Source organism: Cebus imitator, unplaced genomic scaffold (genome assembly GCF_001604975.1).
Source record: "Cebus imitator isolate Cc_AM_T3 unplaced genomic scaffold, Cebus_imitator-1.0 Scaffold140, whole genome shotgun sequence".
NCBI classification, from domain to species: Eukaryota; Metazoa; Chordata; class Mammalia; order Primates; family Cebidae; genus Cebus; species Cebus imitator.
The window spans coordinates 109691-128675 of record NW_016107455.1 but is presented as its reverse complement, the minus strand read 5'-3'; the positions used below and the strand labels follow the sequence as shown (position 1 = coordinate 128675).

At 54.0% G+C, this 18985-nt stretch overlaps 1 protein-coding gene across 1 annotated transcript in view; it reads right to left on the bottom strand.

Annotated features, from left to right (window-relative positions):
• Window positions 1–4738: 4738 nt before the first annotated feature.
• SLC13A2 (solute carrier family 13 member 2) overlaps window positions 4739–18985 on the bottom strand; it is a 20686-nt gene continuing 6439 nt past the window's right edge. The window contains exons 2-12 of the mRNA XM_017542027.2: window positions 13398–13526; window positions 12159–12295; window positions 11846–12051; window positions 10998–11178; window positions 10764–10886; window positions 8820–9038; window positions 8512–8600; window positions 8105–8226; window positions 6772–6933; window positions 6008–6145; window positions 4739–5496 (exon numbers count right to left, since the gene is read on the bottom strand). Coding sequence (XP_017397516.1) covers window positions 5323–5496; window positions 6008–6145; window positions 6772–6933; window positions 8105–8226; window positions 8512–8600; window positions 8820–9038; window positions 10764–10886; window positions 10998–11178; window positions 11846–12051; window positions 12159–12295; window positions 13398–13526 — 1680 coding nt within the window. The 3' untranslated portion in view covers window positions 4739–5322. The remainder of the gene's footprint in view (window positions 5497–6007; window positions 6146–6771; window positions 6934–8104; window positions 8227–8511; window positions 8601–8819; window positions 9039–10763; window positions 10887–10997; window positions 11179–11845; window positions 12052–12158; window positions 12296–13397; window positions 13527–18985) is intronic.

The window sequence follows — 18985 nt, the reverse complement described above, 5'->3', positions numbered from 1 at the left end:
TTCGAGCAAAATGTAACATGAACAAAGTTAAAAGACATAACACAGCTTGGAAGAAAGTGTTGTAACATATGTAACAGATTAACAGTAATCTGTTAATAATAACATATGTAACAGTTAATATCCACAATATATAAAGAGTTCCTCTTTATAAATAAATAAATAAAAAGATGATTTCACAGAAAAATTGGCAAAGGACATAAGCAATTCACAGGTAAAATACAAATGGCAAAAACAAAAAACAAAAAACAAAAAAACAAAACAAGTGAAAAGATTTCCAACTTCATTAAAAATCAAGAAAATGCAAATTAATTCAGGGGCCAAGGGTCCCAGGGAGGCCCTGATGGGATGCCCAGGAGGGACTGTAGTTGTCATCTCCCACAGTGAGACTGCTTCTGATGGATGAGATGAACTTCTTTCTCTTCCAAGACAGGATCCACCTCTGCCCCAGGAATGGGTGTGGGCTCTGGCTCCGGCTGCCTCTTTCCTTTGGGAAGCAGAACTTCCTCATTGCAGGCAGCCTGGGAGCTGAGGCAGGAGCCTTGGCATTGCCATAGAGCTTGGAGTGAAAGGGAATTTGTGAGGTCTTTCTCCTCTGTCTCTAGATAGGACCATCCCTTCCTTCTCTCATCATGCCAACCCTTCAGAATTCTCCCCTAGGCCCAAAAGTCTGTCCTGGTGTCTAGCCTCCACTTTAGCTGCTGCAGTATTGGGAAAGGACTTCTGTCTGGATTTTTGGTCCCATACACTTTAGCCTCCTCATTTCAGGTCCTCAGGTGGAGCTGAGCTGGGCTCTGGCCTGGAGGAGCTGCCGCTGGGTGCTTAGACAGGCTGGGGCCAGAGGAAGCTCTGTTCCTCTGAAGACTGGAGGTCGGAAATGGTTCACTGTGTGCTGCTGAGCTGTACCCAGGGCTGGGCTGCTTTGAGCCAGAAAACAGCCCTGGCTGGGGATGGAAATCCCTGGGACCAATGTCTGCTATGCCTCAGTCTGGGGAAAGAGCCTAGGGACCCAAGGAAGAAGGAAGAGTGTGTGCCCACCCTTGGGAGCCCCAGTGTGATAGATGAGGGGGACCCCTCCTTGAACCCCGCATCTGGATTGGTCATCTTCTGTCCGCTTCTGCTCATGCAGGCTGGGCTTGCCTTTCCAAAGTGAGTTCCCAAGATTTGAGCCTGCTGCTTTCCAAATCTCACTCCACTGGTGTGCAAGACACTGAAGAATATCCACAGAGGAACAGGCCCCAAGCATGGTTGCCATGAGGCCCCGAGGCCCAGGGACCCCACATCAAAGAAGGGGTGGGGGGGTCTGGGGTTAATTAGGGTGAGCTTCCTGGGGGAAAAGCAAGCAGCTCATTGGCTGTGGCTGATGGAGAAGCACCTGGAGCTGTGGAGGGTGTGTGGCGGGGCAGCTGGGCCGGGAGGTCTGAGCCTGTTCTGGTTGGCTGACCCCCTGGGAAATCCAGGGAGTTTCCAATCTGAGAGCTTGGTTGGGGGGATGGTAGGGGGGAGGAACACAAACTCCTGCTGGGTGGGGAGGGCTTCTTGCCTCTTGCCTTAATCCCTCTTGCCGTGGAGGTGGGAGAAGGAATGCTGGGGTGTGTGTGTTTTCACTGGTGTCAGTGTCTGTGTAAGTACGTGTGTACCTCTGCATGAGTGTGTATGTATTTACATTTGTGTTCTCACGCCTGCATGCCGCCGTGGGTGCGCATGAAGTCTGTGGAGCTGTAATGTGCTGCTGGGTATGTCAGTGCCAGAACCTGCTTCTAAGTGTGGGCATCCCATGCAGTGAAACACTCAGGTCTGACATGGGGTGCAGAGGAGTTTGAGCGACTGTGTGTGTGCACTTGGCTGTGGCTGTGTATGTCTGCGTGTGTTTCTGGGCGTGGTCCTGTGTGTCTTTCAGGCTGTGAGCGCCTGTACAATTGTGCGCATGAGTGTTTGTGCGTGAATGTGTGTCACTATGTGTTCACAGGTATCCATGTCTGCGCCTGTGTCTGTGGGCTCTGCGGGTACCCATGGATCTGTGACTGCACGTACACACATCTGTGGGTGTTTCTACCCTTCGGAGCATGCTTATGGTCCCCGCCACACTCTTGCCAATCAGCCTGCTCTGTTTCCTTCCTCACCTCCTCCTCTGCACACCCCCTTCCCCTTCCCTTGCCAAACTGGGGGGAGGCTGCAGGGGCACTCTCTCTAGGCTGGTACTCCACCAGAACTTCACCCACCCAGTTCTACCCGGCCTGGACCCTGCACTCCCAAGCTTCCTCCACCCTTCCCTCCCTCCTTCAGAAAGCAGCAGCCGCTCCAGACTGTGAGGAGACAGGGAAGTCATGGCCTGTGTCCCCAAGAGGCCTACTCTGGGGCCAAGGTCTTTAACGCCCACGGTTGCCCTTTGCTTGGGGCCCAGGTCCAGGTGAACTCCAAGAGTGGTGTGGACAGCCCGCCCCTGCCTCTGCAAGCTCCCTAGCAAGCTCTGCCCATCCCGGGGCCCTCTGGTTGCCTTAGAGGGCTGGAGCTGGCTGGCAGGAGGAGCAGGTAGGGAGACAGGGACATTCCCAGGACCTCAGGGGACAGTGACAGGGGAACACTATGGGTGGGCTCAGAAATCTGGGCCTATCTGCTGAGCTTAAGGTGACATTGGCCCAGAGAGGTCAAGACGTTTCTCAAGGCCACGTACTACTCCACACACGGCAGTCTGGAAAGAGACTTGGAAAGCAGCGTGTTCACCTTCACCCTGAGAGCAAGAAACTCTGTATGCTTCCAATACATTCCTTTCTTCACGTGCCGGGCCCTGTGTAGGAACTGGGGACACAGCTCCAACAGGCAGACTGTCCTCAAGTAGCTTCCAGCCTCGTGGATCTTAGCAATGAGACGCTTACACTGCAGAAGTTGTTGAGTCCCAGCATGGCCCAAGTCCAGCTGGAAGGAGGCACCCAAAGCTCGCTGATACTTTCCTGGAAGGCATCAATGAAGGGGTGTGGGTGCCTGGGCATCGAGGGCGCAGACCCAGTCCCAGCAGGGCCCATCTACCGGCCACCGCCTGGAGTGTGTGGAGGAGCCGAGCTGCTGGGCTGCTTGTAGAAACCTGACCCAGCTAGCAGGCCCTTCCTTCAAAGCTGGCCCAGGCCGTGCCACTTTATTGCCCAGTTAATGATGGTGATTAGGCTGACAGGTGCCACCTGCCACCTGTCCACCCTCCTGTCTGCTGAAGAGGATGTCTTCTGAGCACCTAGGGGAGGCTTGGCTCCAGAGCCCTTCCAGGGCACCCACCACGGTCGACCTCTGGACCCTCAGGCTGGCTGGCGTCCACCTCCTTCCTGGAGAAAGCAGGACCGGTCCTCACTTCCTGGGATTGCTGTGTGACCTCAGTCCACACCTGACCCTCTCTGAGCCGGACTGAGGGAGAAGTGGGGCTGAGAACAGTGGGCAGGGCATGTGCACCCTGAGAAGCACACTCGCCTTTTCCCCAGCAGGGGTCCAGAAGGAAGTAGCAGCAGAGGGTCCTCCTTGCAGATGGAGCTGGGCTGCTCCTTAGGGACCCACCACATGTGGGTAGGCCACTGGGGGAGCCACACTGTTCTGGGGTCACCCATTTCCAATGTGGGGGACTGTTGCCTGGGGCTTTGGTGGGTGGGAGGGGGTCCTCCTGTGGGTCTGAGTGGGAACAGTGATTGATGGCTGTGCTTCATGAGTGAGGAATGCCAGCCTGGGGGGGGGCCAGGGTGGGGGTGGAGCCACCCGAACAACACTCCTGCCTCTCCAGGATGCCTGGCATATCCTGTCAGGACCCTCTGTCCCCTGGGGACAGCTGCCTACTCCCCTGCACAGTGCCCCTCCTATCTGCATTCCCAACCCCCAGCTCTGGGAGGACCCAGTGGAAGCCTGGCCCAGGGGGATCCAGAATGCAATCCTTTCTGGGTTTCTCTCTTCACAGCCCAGCCCCCCTTTTCATGTGGGCATGAAGGGGATGGGAAGTGTCTCTTTTCTCTCCCACTGGAGCAGGAGGGGATGGGGCGAGACTCTGGGAAACTTCCGTCTGGATGAACTCTAGGCTGACACGCCGCTGTCCACAGTGGGAGGACTTAGCATTAACACAAAAATGAATTTCCAGGCGGGAAGGGCTGTTTGGCTCGCAGAAGGAATGATGGATGTGGTATCATTCTTCCCCATCCCCACCCCACCTTGTAGATAAATGAAAACTGGAGGCCGTGAGGGTATGGGGTGGGAGAGTTCGGGGTAGGCCAGGTAGAGGTTGTGGGGGGAGGTGGAATTATTCACAGTTGTCTGGTCCTGGACTTTGAAGGCCATGCCAGTTCCCAGCCTGTTCCCGAGCTGCAGGATGAGGGTCCTGTCCCCTGGGCACCCAGCACAGGTCAGCTTGCCTTCTCTGGCCTGGTGGGACCGGTTTTTCCAGCTGGAGGAAGGGTCCATGAGGAATTGGCAGGGGCAGAGGGTTTTATGTAAATACCCAGGGAGTGCTCTGGGAACGGGGAGGCCGGTTTCCCAAAGACACGCAGGGACTGGCAGCTCCCAATTAGCCGGCCCAGTGATGTCAGTGTGGCTCTCCTAGGTGGCTGCGCCCACTCTGAAGGGCCTTGGCAGGGATGCCCAACCATGACCTTCCCCCCTGGGTGGGAGGGGTGCCTGGGGGGCTGCATACAGGACAGAGGCCAGGCCCCTTCCCAATGGAACCCCCAACCTGGGGTCTGAACCACATTGGTGACCAGCCCTGGAGAGTGCCGTGAAAAATCATCCCAGACTTTACTGAAAAAGACTTTAATGTGGTTAATATTTGAACTTCCACCAAAACACCCAAACGCTGGGGAGCCCTGTGTGCTGGGCCAGTCCCAGAGGCTGTTCCCATGGCAACCGCTGGCAGGCCCTCCTCCCAGGGCACTCCAAGTCTGAGTTTCAATAAATACAGTGCAAAGAAGTCTGGTCTCTAAGCTGAGGAGACCAAGACGTGGGGCGCCAGAGAGGGTGTGTTGTGTTGTCTGTGAACACACACGTGCACTGTCCAGCATATGCACCTAGGATCACGTGCATGCACACAGCACCCTCAGTTGGCCTCACATCACACACCCCCCACATCCATGCGGGTACACACACACACACACACACACACACACACACACACACACACCTTTTCTTCCAGCACATAGGAAACTGAACATATAAACCTTCCTTATAGACACACAAGAGATTATGTACACACATGCCTTTCTCTCAGCCTTTGGCTAGGAGCTTGGAACTTGTGGTGTCCCCTCTTGGCTCCGAGGAGTGGGAATGGTGTGAGTCTTCCTGGGCAAGGCCAGGGTGAGCCCCAGTCTAGGGGCTTGGCATGGTGGTGTTGGCCAGGCTGGGCAGGCAGCGGGCTGTGGTGTTGGTTGACTGTGCCCAGGAAGGGAAGGAGTACAGGTTGAAGATAGGAATGCTCCAGCTGTTGATGGCCAGTGTGATGACCAGGACCCCAATGATGTTGAGCAGGAATCCTGCCCGGGCCTGGAGGGAGGAGAGCCAGTTTGGTTAAGCAGGGGCCGGGCTGGGCCGCCTCTAAGCCCCTGGGTGTTCAGGGGTGCATAGGAGCCCTCCCACCAGCAAAATTCTCTCTGGGAAGTCCTTCCTTTGGCCTAATCTGCAGCATAGCCAATGCCTTTGCCCCTTGCTTTACTCCCAGTGCTATCAGGGAAAAGGGGTGCCCCTCCTGAGCTTCCAGGGCCCTGGGCTTGTTCTCTCTGAGCTCATCTCCCTGAGTGTGGGTGCCTGGCACCTTGGAGCCTTCCCCATCTTCCCCACCCACTTCCCTCCCTCTCACATAGCGGGGGGCTGGCAGGGCCTGAAGATGCTGCCACTGAGAGGTCATGTCCCAACCTCCCCCACTGCACCTTCACCCCAGATGAGGGCCCACTCAACTCTGAGGCTCTCAGTGGCTTTAAGCTGCTTTGTGGTTCACTAAGATGGAAAGTCAGAGCAGGAAGGAGGGATGAGGCATTCAGGCCTCCCTGCCACTCACCATATCCAACACTCTGAGGCCCCCAAAAGAGAAGACGATGGCATTGGGCGGGGTGGCCACAGGCAGCATGAAGGCCAGAGAGGCGGCCAGAGTGCAGGGGAGCATGACGTAGAGAGGGTGGAGGCAGATGGCTTGGGCCTGGATGGGAGGCAGTGGGCAGAGTTAACCTTGGTCCCCATCCTGGAGGGGACGTATGGCCCCCAATTCTCCTGCTTCCCCTCTCTGGGGGACAACCCCTGCACCCCCACACACTCTCTGGTCATGAACCCACCACTTCTCCCAGAAGGCACTGGGTGACCTGGGAAGGGCCTCTTGACCTCTCTGGAGGGAATGAGTGTGTCGGCCTGCCTCGTGGGGTGTGGTGAGGGGAGGGGCCCATAAAACAGATCTCAAAGGGGCTCTGGGGGTGTCATCAAAGGCTGCAGGAACACGCCTGGGGAAGAAGGGGCTGGGGACGCTTCGGGGAGCAATTTCACCCCATCACCTCAGGAATGACCAGAACAGGGACTGGGGTGGGGAGGTAGGTGAGGCCACCAGGATCCCCATCAGGATACTCCAGGGGTGACATCACCAGGGAAAGGGTGAGTCAGGGGCCAGGGCACCTTGGGGCCCAAGGTGGCTCAAGAGCCTAGAGAAGGACAGAAGCTCAGGGGTCCTCTTCAGGAAAAGAGGAGGTACAAAGACAGGTCACTCTGCCCAGCAGACAGAACCTCTGGCGGGCAGGCAGGAGGGCTGCCTGGAGGTGTTTCTGAGGGCCAGCTCACCATGGAGGCTAAGATGGGCAGGAAGATCGTAGTGGTGGCCACGTTGCTAGTGCACTCGGTGAAGGTGGCCACGATGAGGCAGAGGATGAAGGCGATGGCTGGAGATGGCACACTCTTCAGTGGGGTCAGCTTGTTTCCCAGCCACTCTGACAGGCCCGATCGCTGTGGGCAGAGCAGGATGGCGTGTGAGAGGCAAGGCTGCCTGGGCCCCTGAGTCCTCTGCCAAGGCTCTGGGAGGATCCCGCTCCTGCTCACACCTGCCTGGTATTCAGAGTCAAAGGCAGCTCTAGAGGGATGACAGGACCCAGCTAAGACCAAGGGATGGCCTTTCCTGCTCTTGAAGAATAGTTGGGTGTGGGAAGAAGGGTCAGATGAGGAATTAGGAGAGGGGGCCAAAGGGCCTTCTTGGGAAACTTGGAGCCTGATGGGAGCAAAAAACTTTGACCGCACTTACTCTTGCCTTCCTGACCCCTCTCAGGAGGTCCCTGGACAACCTTAGCCCTCTTCCTGCCCCTTCCAGTCCAGTGGCTTGGGGCAGAGGGGACCTTGCTCCTGGCAGGGAGGGAAAGTTGGGGGTGGACCCTGCTACAGGCTGGAAGAGGCTGATGGGAGGATGGGGATGGAAGAGCTCCGAGGTCTTGCCCTGCCGCGTCTGGAATGCCAGGCTGCAAGCCCACGAAGCGGGGACTTAATCTTGCTTGGTGGGGCCAGGACCTACCACAGCATTGGACAGTTAGTGGATGAACATGCCGCAGACCTGGGAGTCCCCTGCATCCATCCCTGACCTGGGCAGCTGCCTTCTGTTTGAGCCAGAACATGGAGGACCAGGGATGCCGTGTCAGGGATTTTCCTCTTTTGGACCGAGGCTCTGGGAAAAGATGTTCTGGTCCCCAGAGCTTGAGTGGGTATGATCATGGTGCCCCCTGGTGGCTGCGGCAGGCAGACCGTGTCAACACAAGCCCAACTACTTCGGTGCGGACCTTACGGCATGCTCTTTCTGGCAGGGGGCGAGGGCCCGGGGTGGGATGGCATTTGTCTCTGGGGACAGGCCCCGCCCACCAGGGAATTCTGCCTTCCCTTGGACTTTGAGGCCTCTCCTTAGTCTCTAGGAGAGGTCTCTAGGGCTTGTGCTTCTCTCTCCCTCATGGGGGCTCTAACCTAAGTCTCCCCAGCTGCTGCAAAGGCTCTGCCCACCCGCGGGGACTCCTACAGGGCTACCAGGTCTCCCCTCTGTGGGACAGAAACAGGACTCCCTCTCTCCCTGCCACAGAGTCTCCCTCACATTGGGGAAAAGAAAGACGCAGGAGCGAGGAGGGGGCCGGGGGCCTCTCACCTCACTGCCCTTGGCCAGGGCATAGCCACCACCCAGCAAGAGCATGATATTCCAGGGCATCCTCTGGTTCACTGTCTTCCAGTCGAGGAGGGCAGGAGGAGCCTTCAGCTTCCCTGGGTTTTCTACTCCCCAAGCAGAGAAGGATGGGTCACCAAAGAACAAACAGGCCTTTCAGCTCTCCACTTGGGGGCTCCCTGTGTGGGTCCCTTTTGGAGCTTAACACATGCAGGAGGGGACCCTGAGTTCTGCAACATCTCAACTTTATCCTCGAGTCCCTGTGCCCTTGGCAAATCGCTCCAGCCTTTCTGGGCTTTGCCTACTCCTGTCAAATGTGGTGGAAGGTACATTACATACTTGAAGGCAGGGGCTGCCCGGAGTCCCTTCCCTGCCCCAGTCCAGCTGCTTACCTGGGTCCTGGGTCAGCCCTGGGAACTTGGAAGGCATGATGAACATAATTATGCTGATGAAGATGGCCACTGTCCCATCGGACAACATGCTGTAGAGGGTGCAGGGAGGGCTGGCTTAGCGGCTTGGGGCTGCTCAGGGCTGCGGGGTTGAGGGTGGTGGCGAGGAGCCCCTCCCACAGACAAGCCTGGGGAACCCTCATTCCCCACCATGTGTTACCTCCTGTTCTGCACTGGGGACCTACACACTTCCCTCCTCCCCAGCACGTGAGCCCCAGACGTGTCCTCCTCCCATTCCCTGCAACTCTCACCTCTCCCCTTTGGCATTGGGAAAAGCCACGTTGCCCCAGCCAAGAAAAAAGCCCGGCTCCCGGGTGAACCAGAGCAGCACCAGGATGACAAACAGGATGCTGACCGCCTTTTCTGCGAAGGTCATGGGGCCCAGAAGCCTATGCTCGGTCTGGATGACGCCGTAGGCTGCCTGCTGTCGTTCCTTCGTGTTTTCCCCAAAGCCAAAGTTCTTCCGGAAGCTGTAGGCAGAGGCGCGGGGCAGCTCGTGGGGGGGCGCGCAACAGGCAGGGAGCAAGGGGCTTGGAGTGCCTGAGACCTAAAGGCTGACGCTCACAAGAGGGCGTCTCAGGGCCATGACACTCAGGCCCCGGCTCCACCTGAGGTTCTGGAGGAACAGCGGAAGACTTTTAGGGGTCATAGTTCGTGCTTAGCAGGGGGAGCTGGGTTTCCCCATGCTTGGCCCTGCTCCACTGAGCCCCTTTTCCTCCAGGGGTTCTATGGTGCCGAATCCTCCCTTGCCCAGGATGAGGAGGACCTAGCAGCTCAGACCTCAGCACCTCTTCCGGCCCTGGCTTACAGCTCTCTTCCTCCAACAGCCTTTGGGAAGTCCTCCTTTCCTCCTCTGCCTGCTCTGGGCATCCCCTGCCAGCCTGAGCCCCACCTGCATTGTCTCAGAGGCACAATGGGCTGCAGCCCACTTCCTTCTGCTGCGGACTTCACCTGTGTTGACATTTAACTTTCCACTTACGTAAATCTCAAGCTCCCTGCTGGACTGTGAGTTCCTTCTTGCTTCACACATCTTTGACTCCCCTATGGCGCCTGGCACTGTGCTGATCTCTCTTCCACTACCACCTTGCCTTGTGCTAGCCCCCAACCTTCATCCAGCTTCTTTACATTTCCCAAGTGATTTTTCCAAAGTGTAGCAGCAGTGCTTAAAAACTTTCAAGGGCTCACCACTGCCTGGGCAGGAAGGGCAAATTATAATTCATATCACAGTAACACTCATACCATGCATACTCCATACTCATGGCAGACATCACTAATCAATCACAGACTTGATACTAACTGAGCCTTAGCAGGGTCTCCCACGATTTTCCAACTCAGAGCTCCAGATAGTGACTGCCAGGAATCCTGGGTTGGAAGTAGGAATGGAATCTACTTATTACTCTTGGCCTCAAGGACAAGGTCCAGATGCTTAGGTGGCATACAGAGCTTCCAGAACAATCCCCTGCCTACTTCCCCAGTGGCATGACCTGATGCTCCTTTTTGTTGTTTGTGTTTTAGCCCTGACAGCTAGCATTCTCTCGAACACATCATGTCCTTTCTTGTCTCTGTGCTTTGTGCAGACTGCTCCTGCTGCCTGGAATATCTTCACCCGTTGTCTCCCTGGCTGACTTCTAGTCCTGCAAGATTCAGCCCAGGCACGATCTCCTCCAGGGTGTTCTGAAATCTTCACTCACCTGGGCTGAACTAGGCACTCTGTTCTCTGTGCTCCCACAGCATCTGGGCTTCCCTCTGTAATGGCCCCCACCATATCATCATCCACCTGATGGGCTACAAGGACAGGGGCTGGGCCTAGTTCCTTCTAGTATTCTCAGTGCCTTACTCACCACCTGGGATACAGTAGGAACACAGCAGGTGCTTCTGTAACTAACCAGGCTCAGAGTGTGCTCCTTAAGCATCTATTAAAAGACGGTGGAACATTATGGGAAGGGGCATCAAGTGATTTGGTTTGCAGTCCCAGCACTGACAAATCTAGCTGAACCACTCCTGAAGCCTCAGATTGCTCATCTGTGAAATGGGGTAATACTCTCTACCCAGTAATTTGCTCAAATGGAGATCCAAGTGCACAGAGAGGCCTTGGGAGGGAGAAGCCTTCTCACTGGGATGGTAATGATATCATTTTCCACATCTGGACACAACTGGAAGCTCCCAGGGCTAAGGGCAGGGACTTTGCCACTTACTTGAATCCCAGAAAGAGAACCTGCAGCCACAGCCAGGCCAGCAGCAGCAAGATGATCATGGTGGGGAAGGCGAAGCTGAACCAGGAGGCGAAGTTCACCACGTTGCCGTTTTCGGGGAAGAGCCTGCAGGAGGGATGTGGGCTGCTGTGTGACATTGTCCCAGAACTGCCCAGCCCCATTCACCTGCCAGGGAGTGTGTGGATCCCACAAGATGCCCCACCCCTTGTCACTCACGAGTTGACCTGGCCTTGCAGCACCAGGTTGGGCGTGGTGCCGGTCAGCGTGGCAATGCCCCCGATGCTGGCAGAGTAGCACACGCACAGGCTCAGGCACTGGCTGATGCGGAGATGCTCCTGGCTGTGATGTGTCCTCCCCTCTGGAGAAGCAGACGTGACAGGGAGGGACTTCCCATTTTCTGGAAACGAGGGAGAGCCCAGTTGGGGGCGGGTACAGGGCCAGCTCTGGGGAACATGGCCCGGGCTGCAAGGGCCTCCAGGGCACCTTGTCTGTGAACAGCGCAGACCGGGGCTGGGAGGAGGATGGAGGCTGTCTCCAGGCCTGAGGGGCCCAGCATTCCCCAGAGTCTCAGGCTGGGAGTGCCCTTGGCCACTGTCTGGTCTGACCTCTCTCTTGAGAGAAGAAAGGAGGATGACCCAAACCACACAGGAAGAATGGTGCCTAGGCCTTGGACTGTCCACCTACACTTCAGCTGTCTTCTTGCTACAGTGAGCAAGCATCTTGGTTTGCCCAGGGATGAGGGGATTTCTAACACAGGGGACTTGACATTGAAAAAAAAATTTTTTTTTTTTAGAGAGACGGGGTTTCCCATGTTGGCCAGGTTGGTCTCGAACTGCTAACCTCAGGTGATCCTCCCGCCTCGGCCTCCTAAAGTGCTGGTATTACAAGCGTGAGCCACCACACCCGGGGGGGACTTGACGTTTTAAAAAAAGGAAAAACAAATTGGTCACTGTCTTTCTTCTCTCCTCAAAGCTCCAAGATGACCATCCCTTGAAACAGACAGACCCTCAGACTCTCTCCAAGAACCAAGGGGTTGAGGCAGGGTCTAGACTCCTCTTTCTCACCAAGCTTGGTCACCTCCTTCTGGGGACTTGGCTCCTGGAGCTCAAAGGTTGGGTTGTTGCTGCCCTCCTCGACATCCCCGCTGTCTTGTATGCTGTGCAGCTGGTCCAGGACGGCGTGTGCAATGGGCACCATCATGGCCGAGGTGGCCGTGTTGCTGATCCACATGGACAGGAATGCCGTGACCAGCATGAAGCCCAGGATTAGCCTAGGGACAGGCAGACAGACACACTGCTGTTCCAGCTTCCCTTCAGGGACTGGGTGCCCAGAACATCTCCCCAGCAGGTTCTCCCGTGCTGGTGTGTGGGAACTCACAGGGCTGGCCGCACCCCAACAATGAGGAGCACACGGAGGGCGATGCGCTTGTGCAGGTTCCAGTGTTCCACCGCGATGGCCACCAGCAGCCCCCCTACGAACAGGACGTTGGTGTCCTTCAGGTACTCGATGGCGACCTGGCAGGTGGACATGTGGCTGAGCAATGGGAAGACCCTGGAGTCTCCCACGGTGCCCCCGATCTTATGGGATGTGGTCACTGACATTCCCACAGACTGGCATTTCCCTGGTCTCTCAAAACTGGATGGAAATGGTCTTTGAATGATCTGCCATTTTAAAAAAATTAAATTCCATTTTTTGGAGACAGGGTCTGGCTCTGTTGCCCAGGCTGGAGTGCAGTGGCACAATCACAGCTCACTGCAACCTCCGCCTCCTTGGCTCAAGCCATCCTCTCTCACCTCAGCCTCCCAAGTAGCTGGGACTACAAGCACGCACCACCATGCTGGCTAATTTTTATATTTTTTGTAGAGACAAGGTTTCACCTTGTTGGGCAGGCTGGTCTCGAACTCTTAAGCTACAGTGATCTGCTCACTTTGACCTCCCAGAGTGCTGGGATTACAGGCATGAGCCACCATGCCCGGCCTGAATTATCTGCCATTTAGTATCAACCAGGTTCCCTTCTTCTTGCCAAACTCACTTTATCTCCCTTTAGGAACAATTAATTGGGAGACCACTACTGTGATTCGCGTTCCAAGCCATAGACTGTGAGATAGATAATTTAGTGCGGTTTCTAAAAACCAGACAGCGGTTCTCAAAGTGTGGTCCCTGGGCCAGCATCATCACCGTTACCTGAAACTTGTTAGAGATAAAATGCTTAGGCCCCACCCCAGATCTACCGAATCAGAAAAATCTGGATCCAGCCATTCGTGTTTTCACCAGCCCTCCAGGTGACTCCGATGCTATTCAAGTTCGAGAGCCACTGAACTAGAGTATACGAGTGTGTTAGCTGGCCTTTCCGGGTCGCTATGCCTTCTACCTTTCACCTAAGGCTGGTTAATCACTCTCACTCTGAACGAACTCTCCGCACCAGTCCTGCACCCGTCCCCATCCCAGCCCGCAGCCTTCTAGCTGACTTCTTCCTCATGCAGAGGCAGGAACCCCTCATCCATGTGCCCTGCCTATGATGAAGCTTCCTTAGTCAACAAGGTCTGAGGGAACCCAACCCCCACCCTCCGCCTCCTGCATTGCCCAGAATGCTTTCTCCTATGGATGGGGGCTCACCTCAGAGGCGTCCACAATGCCCATCATAGGGAACAGGACAATGGGGAAGAGGGCGGTGACGGCCAAGGGCAGGGCCTCAGTGCACCAGAACAGCGCCATGAGGATGATGGTGTATGCACAGTAGGCCTCCTGCAGGGGGGAGGGAAGCGGCAGAGCTGTTAGAGAGTGCTGGCCTATGTCCCAGAGCCATGCCACCTCTTGTCCCTCAGACAAACCAGGCCATTCGTAACTGCTGGGGAGAGCCTGTGACATCCATAGTCATTGATTCCCAAGCCCAAGGTCTCTTTTCAAAATGCAAATAAAAAACAAAGCAAGGCACCAGTACCACCTTGTCTTTGACCTTGGGGAGCCTGGACGTGATAGGCCAGCCACATCAGAGAGTCTGGAGTTTGTTACTAGTCCCCTTCCAGCACAAGAGGATTGCAGGGGGCCCAGTTGAGGGTCCCAAGATGAGATGGGGGCTGCCAGAAGAAGGAGCGGGAGCTGGGCACCATGGACCTTTGCTTGGCACCCTGGCCTTTCCCAGATCTTATCACAACCTGCAAGATATGTTTATTTGTTGGATATTTAGTCTTTGTTCCCTCTGCTAGGAGTGAGCTCTCCATCAGACAGAGTTGGTTTTGTGGCATCTGGATCCTTGGAGCTCAGGACTCAGCAGGCTTTGGAGCAGATCTTGTCTGAATGAACGAATCATTGGAGAGTTTTGGGAATGGTAGAGGATCTCCTTTCTAGCAATCCTGGTCTGGCTGCTGCATGACACAACTCCAGAGGCGCGATTTACATTTATAGGCTATGTGAAGTTTCCCCCAAGATGCTTGTGCTGTGCAGGGAATTGTGGGGCAACGCTGAGTCATAGTCTTGTGAGTCTTTGGGTACCAGAAGTCCTCCTTTCCTACGTGAAGCCCCCAAGACTAGAGAAGCCTGACCTCAGGCCTCGAAGGGGAACTGGGGCAGGAATGGAGGCCCACCCTCCTTGATAGAGCCTCTCCCAGCGCTGGGGAATCATTAGCCAGGAGGCTTCCCAGGGCTGGAGAATCATTAGCCAGGAGAGGGCACCAGTATCCCCTCTCCAGGGGTTGGGCACCTTCCCACTCTTTGTTTGCCAAGGGAAGGGGCCCCATGCTGGGGTTTGCTGGACAATGGGGCTGGGGAGTCCCTCCTCCCTTAACCAACCCTATCGCCCTGTCGCTTTCTCTCCACCTGGTACAGGCTGAGCTCACCCATTAGAACCTCACACCCTTAGTACCCTAAAGCTTGGGAAGGGTCCCTGGGGTGGGAGTAGGAGGTGGCCTGGGGGAAGAGCCAGCTGCTATTTATTGATCAATTCTTAGGAATTTAGTATTGTCATTTTTGTGGTTTCGTGAAAACCTAACAGCCATTAAGGTGGGTGTGGTGGTCTCACCTTATAGATGAGCTCTGAGGGTAAATGGCTGCTCAAGGTCACAGAACTATTACAGAAAGTGGCAGAGCCAGGATGGAACTCAGATAAGGCATTGGGATTGTGCAACTTTAAGGCGCTACCTAAGAACACTCCCCTTGTAGTCTCTGTGAATAGGGCCCCAATGATTGTTAAGTGTGTAGCCTGCACAGCTGCCCAGCTGCACACCAGCCCCACCAAGTCTGTCCGAAGCCAAGCTCTCTTTCCACCAAACCTCTACTACTTCTTGTCACCCTGGACATAAACTCATCAGCTCCAGAAGTGGGGTCATTTGACCCTCGACCAGAGAAACCCAGCCCCCCTCTTTCCCCCAGCAGGATTCTGCTGATGCTGGTGTCTCCTTACCCGCAATGATTGAATGGTCAGTTACCCTCCCCTTGGACTAAGGACAGGCCAACCCTCCTGGACCCTGGTGTCCTCTACCCTGTCCACCTAGAACTCTCTGGTCAGAGACACGGAGGAGGGTTGGGGTGGTGCTCACTCTGCTGATTCGAGAAGAAATTTCTGTAGAAGTATCAGAGGATGACTCTGTGCCAGGTGTCATGTTCTATGTGCTTCAAATGCTTTTAAAAGTTGCATTTAGTTGCTCTCAGAGGTAATAACTATTGATCCCATTTCACAGTTGAAAAAAGAAAGGAGTAAATACATTTCAAAAATGCCTCAAAGTCACACACATAGGAAGTGGAGAAACCAGGCCACCTGGTTCCCCAGCTCCAGCTTCCACCTGCTATCCTGAGCATGGTCACTTGCATTTGAGGGTGTCCTCAGCTTCGGGCTCCCTGTGACTGGTGGGGTGTAGGGAGAATGAGCTGGGACTCTGAATCCAGAGCTATCTTCCCAGGGCCTGCCACTTCCTGTGGCTGGGCTCTGTTAAGTCTCGTCACTTTGAGACACCATTTCCATACTCCAAAGGGCTGGGCATGGTGGCTCACGCCTGTAATTCCAACATTTTGGGAGGCTGAGGCAGGCAGATCACTTGAGTAAAGGAGATCGAGACCAGCCTCGGCAACATGGCAAAACCCAGTCTCTACTGAAAGTACAAAAAATTAGCTGGGTGTGGTGGCGGGCACCTGGAGTCCCAGCTTCTTAGGAGGCTGAGGTGGCAAAGTCACCTGAGCCAGAGGTTGAGGCTGCAGGGACCTGAGATCACACCACTGCACTACTGCAATCTGGACAACTGGAGTGAGACTCTGTATCAAAAAAAAAAAAAAAAATGTCAGACTCACCAGTGTGTTTAATACATGGCTCCCTTCCCCTCTATGTTTCTGTCTGTGATGGATCTCCCTCTATCTATGGATCAAAACCCAAGACCTGTTCCAAAGTTCCATCCAGAAGCCTTCATTAACCTCGGTGGCTTTGGCCCTATGTCCCCATCCCACCTCCTGGGCAGCCTGTCAAGCTGGAGCACAATTCGCTGACTTGTTCTTCCTGCATCATGAGATTCTTAACTGGGGCATGGAATTCCGAGGATCCATGAAGTTAAATGGGGAAAACTATGATCTGTTCACTAATATCGAACTAAGGTTATGAACATGGGGAACAGAATCACAGTGCTATTAATGGTATTATTGCTGACTTCCTCACAGATACTTGACGGTGGCTATCAGCTATCAGATACCAATCCAGTTGCTGCGGTTATCTCAGAATATATCTTGACATTCTGTTTACCTCCATTATTATTGTGAAATTTTGGTAGATATTATACCAACGTTAGATCTTATCTAATGTACTAGCAAGGAGGCACATCTATTTCTGAGCTGGAATTTATTTTTCCATCTTTTGATTCCTGTATTCAAAATAATTAGTTTATTTGTCATCCCGTGCATTTTTTTTTTTTTTTTTTTTTTTTTTTTTTTTTTTTTTTTTTTGAGTTTTGCTCTTGTTACCCAGGTTGGAGTGCAATACTGCGATCTTGGCTCACCGCAACCTCCGCTTCCTGGGTTCAAGCAATTTTCCTGCCTCAGCCTCCCGAGTAGCTGGGACTACAGGCTCGTGTCACCATGCCCAGCTAATTTTTGTATTTTTAGTAGAGACGGGGTTTCACCATGTTGACCAGGAAGGTCTCGATCTCTTGACCTTGTGATCCACCCACCGTGGCCTCCCAAAGTGCTGGGATTATAGGCGTGAGCCACTGTGCCTGGCCAATCCCATGCATTTTTTTTTTTGTACATTTCATTTCTTATTTTTTTAATTAAAAAAATTTTTTTTTTTGAGACGGAGTCTCATCCTGTCGCCCAGACTGGAGTGCAATAGTGTAATTTCTGCTCACTGCAACCTCCGCCTCCCGGATTCAAGTGATTCTTCTGCATCAGCCTCCCAAGTAGCTGGGATTACAGGTGCATACCACCACACCCAGCTAACTTTTTGTATCTTTAGTAGAGACGTGGTTTCACCATGTTGTCCAGGTTGGTCTCGAACTCCTGACCTCAGATAATTCATCCGCCTCAGCCTCCCAAAGTGCTGGGATAACAGGCATGAACCACCACACCCAGACTAAATTTTTCTTTCTTTTTTAGAGACAGGGTCTTGCTCTGTTTCCCAGACTGAAGTGGTTGGTGTGATCATAGCTCAATGCAGCCTCCAACTGCTGGGCACAGGCAATTCTTCCACCTCAGCCTCCCAAATAGCTGGGACTACAGGCATGTGCCACATGCCAAATGCCATCAGGCATTTGCAGCTGTAAACACATTTATCTCCACTATGCAAATGGGGATAAGAGAAACACTCACCCAGCGGGTTACTGTAAGGATGAAGAGAACAAATGTAGGAATAAGGGTTTTAAAAAATTAATTAATTAACTTTTTTTTTTTAGACAGAGTCTCACTCTGTTGCCGAGGCTGGAGTGCAGTAGTGTGATCATAGCTCACTACAGCCTCGACTTCCTGGGCTCAGGTGATCCTCCTGTCTCAGCTTCCTGAGTATCTGGGAGTACAGCTGTGTGCCACCATACCTAGCTAATTAAAACAATTTTTTTTTTTTTTTTTTGTAGAGACGAGGGTCTCACTATATTGCCCAGGCTGGTCTTGAACTCCTGGGCTCAAGCAATCCTCTCATCACAGCCTTCCAGAACACTGGGATTATAGGTGTGAGCCACTGTACCTGGCCAGGAATTAGTTTTAAAGCATTGCAGCCTGTGAGCAGGTAGCAGGGTTGGTGCTGGGAGAGAAACGTGCTCCTGGGCTTCCAGGGAAATCAGAGAGGATATATGAGGCACAGATGGAAGTGAAGGTGACAAGGAGTCCAGGGCAGACTCCAGACCTGAGGTGTGGCAGGTGTGGGACCTGCGGACATCCTGGCCTCTGTCACGGCACGGTACAGCCTGCGACTGTCAGGCAGCAGCATATGTGCCCACAGTCTCAGAGGTGTCACACCTCATTCCTCCTGGTGATTGAAGGTTAACTCAAGGGTGGGGACAGGCTGGCACATGGGGGACACTCCCACTGCCCCTCTGCCCCTAGCAAGTGGGTGTGCTGCTGGCAGTGAGCACTCCTGGGTCTCAGGAGCAAGGCGAGGCACTGGGTGGCAGCCTGCCAAGCACCTGTAAAGCAGAGACCAGAAGAATGCAGCTCAGAGGAGAAGGCGCCCTGTCCCTGAGCCTCCTTTTGTCTGGGCTGAGGAAGGCTTCCAGAGGGGGAACCTTGAGTGGGTACGGAGGGGTGAGTAGGAGTTCAGTTAGTGGGCAAAGGGGCTTGGAGTGAGGGAGTAAACGTAGAACAGAATGAGACATAAAAGATCAAGATGCATTCTTGGAAAGAGCCTTGTCTGCCCTGAGAGGAATCTAGGACTTTGTCTGGAAGACAGTGGAGAAGAAGGGAGAAGGCCTCAAAGAGTTTTAAGCAGAGAGAGAGTGGCATAGTCAGATGTGGTTTAATAAAAGATTACACAGATACTACCATATGCAGTTTAAAAAATTCGTACGCAAGTATTTGTATACACTTAGGGGAATTTCTGCTGTAGGGGTTCGTATATTTTTTGGTACTAGAATACCCTTGGCAGCCCGATGAAGCATTCCAGTGTCTTAAAATAATGTTTTTAAATGCACTAAATAAAATACACAAAAAGGAAACCAGTTTTACTGAAATACAGCTATTAAGCCGGGCGCAGTGGCTCACACCTGTAATCTCAGCACTTTGGGAGGCTGAGGCGGGGG